The sequence below is a fragment of the Octopus bimaculoides genome, chromosome 15 (assembly GCF_001194135.2).
Source record: "Octopus bimaculoides isolate UCB-OBI-ISO-001 chromosome 15, ASM119413v2, whole genome shotgun sequence".
Lineage (NCBI taxonomy): Eukaryota > Metazoa > Mollusca > Cephalopoda > Octopoda > Octopodidae > Octopus > Octopus bimaculoides.
Genome location: NC_068995.1, coordinates 10,617,172 through 10,625,385, shown reverse-complemented (window position 1 = coordinate 10,625,385; position 8,214 = coordinate 10,617,172). Strand labels below are relative to the sequence as shown.

Sequence of the window (8,214 nt, the reverse complement as noted above, 5' to 3'; positions counted from 1 at the left end):
ACTAGGGTCGATCTAATCAACTGGCTCCCTCCCCCAAAATTTCGGGCCTTGTGCCTAGAATAGAAAATAATATTTAAACACTTTAGAGTGGTAAGCTGGCAGAATCTTTAGCATTCCACATAAAATGCTTAGTGGCATTTTGTCCAGCTTTACATTCTGAGTCCTACACCTATATATATATATAATGGGCTTGTTTTCAGTTTCCATCTACTAAATCCACTCACAAGGCTTTGGTCAGCCTGAGGCTATAGCAGAAGGCACTTGCCCAAGGTACCATGCAGTAGGACTGAACCCAGAACCATATGATTGGGAAGCAAGCTTCTTACACAGCCATGCCTGCAGTGCTCTTTGTATTGTTGACGAGAGATTTGGCTGTTTAGTTGCTACTGAGGAGCCCAAAACAAGGTGAAATCTCTTGATCTGGCAGTTCCTGTGGTGATAGCAGATGATTCTCATCTGTCAGTGATATAAATCCTAGCACTTTTAGTGCCACAAGTCCATATGAGAAGTCCTCTCAAGATAATTAACACAGTATTCCATGTTCTTACACAACCTCCAAGTGAAGTTGGACATAAAGATTGGCTTTTCTGATTAATATTGCTTCTATTGCTTTTATTTATATATTTATATATATATATATATATAATATATAAATGTTAACATAGAGTGGTGAATAAATCGATATATCGAGTTTGAAGTCTCTGTCTCTTTTGAATATGAAAATTTAAAAGTTAAAAACTTTATATATATATACATATATATATATATATATATATGTGTGTGTGTGGGAGAATGTACGAAAAAAAAACAACAACAGACGAGGACAGGTGGTGTAAACAACAAAAGGATGTATTAGTTTGACGCTCGGGAATACAGATATATATATGTCTATTTCTAATATTATTTTCTTCTTTTCTTCAGCGTTGCTTCCAGATACCATTATCTCAGGTGTACATCTTGGACTATATTCCACTGAACACGATGCCACAGTTCGGTAGCTTACCATCACATGCAACATGAACAGACTGCTTTTTTTTTTTTTATGTTCTTTTTGAACTCTGCTATTTTGTATAAAAGTGCAATTCATTTCTCAACCATTATTATTATTATTATTATTATTATTACTAAGGCAGCAAACTGGCAGAATCTTTAGTACGCTGGATCAAATGCTTGGCAGTATTTTGCCCGTTGCTCCAATTTGAGTTCAAATTCCACCATGGTAGACTTTACCTTTCATCCTTTGGGGGGGGGGTCGATAAATTAAGTACCAGTTATGCACTGGGGATGATGTAATCGACTTTATCCCCTCCTCTAAGCTGCCCTTGTGGCAGAAATTTGAAATCATTATTATTACTATTATTCGCCGAATTGGTGGAGCATCAGACAAAATACCTTGCAACATTTAGCTGTAGCACTTTATGTTCCAAGTTCAAATCCTGCCAAGATCAACTCTGCCTTTCATTTTCCCAATGTCAGTTATATAAAATACCAGTCATATACTGTGGTTTGATATGACTGACCATCTCCTCTCCCAGTCATCAAATTTTCTAGTCTTGTACCTTTTCGTAACGAATCATTGTTATTCTTGTATATGTGAATCTAAGGCATTCATCCAGAGGTTTTTTTGTGCTTTTTTTTTTTTTTTTTTGCATTAGAAACAGTGTTGTGCATCTCAGGAGACACACTTATAAATATTGGGATGGTTTTCTGTTTTTTTTCTAAAAACTGCTTTTTAGCCATTACCAACCTTTACAGACCTTAATATTGCTACTTTTGTAGAATATGCCAACATTTTATGCTCTTGGGAAAGTCTGTTGATGTAGCAGCTGTGTATAAATTTTCTTTTTTTTTATAGTCATACCACATCATTTCATTCATACAACATTATTATTGTATTATTGCATTATTATTGTCAATTTTGTCTTTCATCCTTTCGGGATCGATTAAATAAGTACCAGTTAATCACTGGGGGGTCGATGTAATCGACTTAATCCCCTTGTCTGTCCTTGTTTGTCCCCTCTCCGTTTAACCCCCTGTGGGCAATAAAGAAATAATAATAATAATTATTATTATTATGATAGTGAGCTAGAAGAGTCAGGCAAATGCTTAGTGGCATTTTGTCCATCTTTCCGTTCAAATTTCGCCAGGGTCGACTTTGCCTTTCATCCTTTTGGAGGTTAATAAAATAAGTATCAGTTGATCACTGGGGTTGATGTAATCGACTTACCCCCTCTCCTCTAACCCTAACCCTCTCCAAACAGGACTTGTATCTATAATAGAGAGAATTATTATTGTTGCTATTATTATTATTATTATTATCATTATCATTATTAAGGCAGCAAGCTGGCTGAATTGTTAGCATGCCAGACAAAATGCCTATCTTTATTTTCCGAGTTCAAATTCTGCTGGAGTCAACTTTGCCTTTCATACTTTCGGGGTCAATAAATTAAATTAAATACCAATGAAACACTGGGGTTGATGTAATCGACTAGTCCCCTCCCACAAAATTTCAGGCCTTGTGCCTATAGTAGAAAGGATTATTATTATTTTTATTATTATTATTATTATTTTTCCAGCTCTTAACATCCTGTATTCAGATCCTGCCAAACTTAATTTTTCCTTTCATTCTTTTGGATTCAATAAAGTAGATTACCAGTCAAGTATTAGAGTGGATTAACTCCACTACATCTCAGTTCCCACCACATTTTTGGTTTTGATCCTGTCTTAGAAATCCTTGTCATCATCATCATCATCATCATCATCATCATCATCATTCCTGTTATCGTAATCATTTCTCATACTTTTATTATAATTGTTGTTAAAGCAGTGAGCTGACAGATTCATTAGTTCGTCAGACAAAAATGCTTAGCACATTTTTTCTGGCTTCACATCCTGAGTTCAAATTTCCCTGGGGTTGATGTAATCGACTAGCCTCTCTCCACAAAATTTTACTTATAGTAGAAAGAATTATTTTCATAATTGCTGTAAGTAAAGAGACGTGTGGCAGACATAGTAGAGTGCTGGACAAAATGTTTTCCCATTTCTGAGTTCAAATCCTTCCAAGGTCTAGTTGGCTTTTTATTTCACTGTCAGAGAAAAAAAGAACATTTTCAAGCTCCTGATCAACCCTGATTTAACGCACCTATAATCATAGGTTTCCCAGCTAAGAGTATCCCATCTTTTTGTATTTCTAGTACTACTATGTTCAATGTCCTTCTTTTTGTAAGACGGCAGGGTGTGATTTCAGGAAGGTTTGATTGCTGCTTGTAGCTGGTTAATGAACCATATAACATCTCTCATATCAACTCTCATCAGTTATTCTTATAATCAAAGGCATTTAAACTGTGACCATCCTCTCTTATATTTCAAGCATAGTCTACCTAGAGTGGAGGCACAATGGCCCAGTGATTAGGGCAGCGGATTCGCGGTCGTAGGATCGTGGTTTCAATTCCCAGACCGGGCGTTGTGAGTGTTTATTGAGTAAAAACACCTAAAGCTCCACGAGGCTCCGGCAGGGGATGGTGGCGAACCCTGCTGTACTCTTTCACCACAACTTTCTCTCACTCTTTCTTCCTATTTCTGTTGTACCTGTATTTCGAAGGGTCAGCCTTGTCACGCTGAATATCCCCGAGAACTACGTTAAGGGTACACGTGTCTGTGGAGTGCTCAGCCACTTGTACGTTAATTTCACGAGCAGGCTGTTCCATTGATCGGATCAACTGGAACCCTCGTCGTCATAACCGACAGAGTGCCAACCAGTCTACCTAGAGCTACATAATTCAATGCATCCTTCCTTCTTTTACTTTTTATTTTTTTCTGTCTTCAAGATGATAAAATGTGATATGAAAGATATTTCGTTGTTGTAGTATTTATATCAAGCGAAGGAAGGGTCCACATAGTAGAGATTTCTAGACAGAGAGAATGAGAGAGAAGTATTGATAAAGTAGTTCAACCAGTAATATACTGGGGTTTTATTTTACTTGGCATATATAAGACTTGCTGTATAAAAATTATCTGGCTTCATATCTGCTTAGGAAAAAAAATGCCCACCATTATTAGTAGGAGCATTATTACCATGGTCAACTTTGCTAGTCACCCTTTTGTGGGGGTGGGGTCGTTAAAATAAGTGTCAGTCAAGCGCTGGGGTTGATGTAATCAGCTAGTCCTCTCCCACCAAATTCTAAGCCTTGTTCCTACAATAGAAGGCATTATTATTATTACAAAGGTGTTGGGCAGAACTATTAGCACATTGCAGAAAATGCTTAGTGGCATTTTGTTTGTGTTTACAGTCTGAGTTCAAATTCTGCTGAGGTCAGTTTGCTTTTCCTCCTTTCAGGGTTGATAAAATAAGAACTAGTCAAGCACTGGGGCTCATGTAATCAACTAGTCCCTTCTCTCCAAAATTTTGAGCCTTGTGCTATAGTAGAAAGGATTATTATTATTATTATTATTATTATTATTATTGGCAGACTGGAACCTGGTGCAGCTTTCCGGTTTACCAGTTCCAGTCATGGAAAGCGGATGTTTAATGATGTCAATGATGATGATGATGATGATTATTGTCATTAACACAAGCTGATTTTGTTCCTAGTCACATTTAAAAAATAAAACAAAAAAATAAAATAAACCCAGTCCCTCTATGATATTCTGCTGGTCATATATGTTCAGGTGTTATGCTTTAAACAATCTTAACTATGGAATGAAATCCAAGATATATTCGAAATCTTTAGCTTAATGAAATGATGTTATGAAGATCTATTTATGCATCAAAACAGAAATAGGAATTTTTTTATAAAATGCGGGATGTTCATGGGTCCCTGTAGTTGTTATCATTTTCAGTGAATTGGGAAAATTGTTCAGATCAGAATAGTATTTGTTGCAGTATTTGCTCTGGTTCTCTATGTCCAGGGTTCAAATCTTGCTGAGGTCAACTTCGTCTTTTATCATTTTGGGGCCATGAAGGTGTGTAGCCAAGTGGTTATGGTATTTGGCTCACAACTGTATGATTGTGAGTTCGATTCCCTGCAGCACATTGCATCCTTGAGCAAGATAATTTATTTCACGTTGCTCCAGTCCATTCAGCTGGCAAAAGTGGGGTTGTACCTGTAAATTCAAAGGGTCTGCTTAGCCACATCCTGTGTCACGCTGAATCTCCCTGAGAACTAAATTAAGGGTACACGTGTTTGTGGAGTGCTCAGCCACTTGTATGTTAATTTCATGAGCTGGCTGCTCTGTTGATCAGACCAACTAGGACACTCACTCATCGTAACTGACAGAGAACCAGGCCCATTTTGGTGTCTATAAAGTAACAGGCAAATACTAGCAAGTACTAGCTGACTTCATTGACTAACCCTTACCCTAACTCAAATTTCAGGCTTTGTACCTAATTTAGAAATAATTATTATTGCTACAAGGGCAATAGATTGGCAAAATCGTTAGAGAGTGTCTGACATAATTCTTTGGCCCTTTATGATCTGAGATCAAATCTTGCCAAGGCCAATTTTACCTTTCACCCTTTCGAAGTGAAATAAAGTACCAGTCACCTACTGGTGTATGTAACTGTACTTTGTTTATAATACTAGTCACATATACTGGTGTTTATGAATAAAATTTCATTTTATTTTATGATAAAATAATGTACCTCTCACACATGGAGGGGTTTGGTATACTGTCAACTAATCTTCTTTCCCAAATTTCAAGCCTTGTGCCTATGTTAGAAAATTCTTTCTATACTGTCTAGAATGGGAAGTGATGCAATAAATACATTCTGCCATTGAACTGTCCAATTATGTTCCAAGTTCAATTCTTGCCAAGGACATCTTTGCTTTTCATTCTAAATGTGGATGGGCTATTATAAAATAAACACTAGTCAAGATCTGGGGTTGGTTTAACCAGCTGACCTTCACCTCGGCTCAATTTCTGGCCTTGAATCTATCTTAGCAACCATCAGTATTATTAGTGTGAACTGGCAGAACCAGTAGAGCATTATAAAAAAATTATGTGGTATTTGTTCCAGTTGTGTACATTCTGAGTTCAAATCCTACTGGGGGGGTCAATGTAAAACGACTAGTCCCAGCCCCCAAAATTTCAGGCCCTGTGCCTTTAGTAGAAAGGATTATTATTATTATTGTTGTTGTTGTGGTAAGCAGGATCAGTAAGGCAGTAACTAAAAATGCATTGTAGAATTCAATTACATTGTTTTATTCATGTTCTCAATTGAAATCCTACCCTCCTGGGGTCAATTTAGCATTTCATCATTCTTCCAAAAAATTCAGTAAAATGAAGTACAAGAAGTCAATTTAATTGATTTGTACTTTACCTCCAAGAATTTGTGGCCAAATTGTTTTGTGCCTGTCTTAGAAATCAGTGTCATTTTTTTTATTAATACATCTTTCATTTTTTTTTATGAAAAAATTTGCATTGTTTTGCTTTGAGAAGAAAAGAAAGAAAAAAAAAACAAGAAAAACAGACAAAAAACTTTGTAAACCAAAATTGTAAAAAAACAAAATATTTCAAAGAATTCCTCTTTAAAATTTCATTGCAATTCTACGACTACTGTTGTTTTTATATTCTTCTTCTACAATCCTCTCACTGCCAAGTGTTGTGCTTTTATTTTTTACTTGATTTATGTTATATTTTTTATTCTATATATGTGTGTATGTATGTACATGTGCGTGCGTGTGTGTGTATATATATATATATATATATATATATATATATTTATTTATTTATTTATTTGTTTCAGCCAAGTGGCTGCGGTCATGCTGGTGCAATATTTTCTTTTATTTTATTTGCTTCGGTCATTTGACTGCAGCCATGCTGGAGCACCACCTTTAGTCGAACAATTTGACCCCAGGACTCACTCTTTTTAAGCCTAGTACTCATTCTATCTGTGTCTTTTGCTGAACCGCTAAGTTACGGGGACGTAAACACACCAGCATTGGTTGTCAAGCGATGTTGGGGGAACAGACACAGACACACAAACATATGCACACACATACATACATACATATATATATATATATATATGATAGGCTGCTTTCAGTTTCCATCTACCAAATCCGCTCACAAGGCTTTGGTCGGCCTGAGGCTATAGTAGAAGACACATGCCAAAGGTGCCATGCAGTGGGACTGAACCCGGAACCATGTGGTTGGTAATCAAGTTACTTACCACACAGCCATTCCTGTGTGTGTGTGTGTATATAGTGTGCAGGCTTGTGGCTTAGTCATTACAGTATTTGCCCCATGAGTCATGAGTTCAATTCCTGGCTGTGCGTTGTGTCCTTGTGTGACGCACTTTATTTCTACATTCCTCCAGTCCCCTCAGCCGACAAAAATTACTTTTACCTGTATTTCAAAGGGCCAACCTGCTCCCATTCTCTATCACACTGGATCTCCCTGAGAGTTACATTAATGGTACACGTATTTGTGGAATGCTCAGCCTCTTGCACATTAATTTCATGAGCATACTGTTCTGTTGATTGGAACAGCAGGAAGCCTTGTTGCCGTAACCAACGGAGTTTTATATATATGTATATCTGCATATACTCATTATTTAAACCATAAAATCACAATGCAGCGACCATCAACAATGTTCAGAAAAATTTGGGGGTCTTGGAATGAAATCTGTTTTTCCCATACGATCTATTATTCATTTATCACTGATCTATTTAACATGATTTGGAACCAAACTCACGTGATAAACAAGGAAAGATGTATATCAGTGTGAAACAAGATTCATTGATGAAAAACATACCATTATGAAAGACAGAGGTACGGTCTGCAGCGCTGATACTGGTAACAAAGAGGCATATATTGAAAACAATGTTATTTTATTCTGCATGAGTTGTTGGGACTCCGTCGCTTACGACGTCGAGGGTTCCAGTTGATCCGATCAACGGAACAGCCTGCTCGTGAAATTAACGTGCAAGTGGCTGAGCACTCCACAGACACGTGTACCCTTAACGTAGTTCTCGGGGATATTCAGCGTGACACAGTGTGACAAGGCTGACCCTTTGAATTACAGGTACAACAGAAACAGGAAGTAAGAGTGAGAGAAAGTTGTGGTGGAAGAGTACAGCAGGGTTCGCCACCATCCCCTGCCAGAGCCTCGTGGAGCTTTAGGTGTTTTTACTCAATAAACACTCACAACGCCTGGTCTGGGAACTGAAACCGCGAGTCTGTTGCCCTAACCACTGGGCCATTGCACCTCCA

General features: G+C 37.3%; 1 protein-coding gene across 1 annotated transcript in view; it reads left to right on the top strand.

Moving 5' to 3' along the window:
- Positions 1–6,549, top strand: part of LOC106871054 (sorting nexin-24) — a 28,604-nt gene extending 22,055 nt beyond the window's left edge. The window contains exon 6 of the mRNA XM_052973174.1: positions 922–6,549. Within this exon, the coding sequence (XP_052829134.1) occupies positions 922–998 (77 nt within the window). The 3' untranslated portion in view covers positions 999–6,549. The remainder of the gene's footprint in view (positions 1–921) is intronic.
- The last annotated feature ends 1,665 nt before the right edge of the window (positions 6,550–8,214 follow it).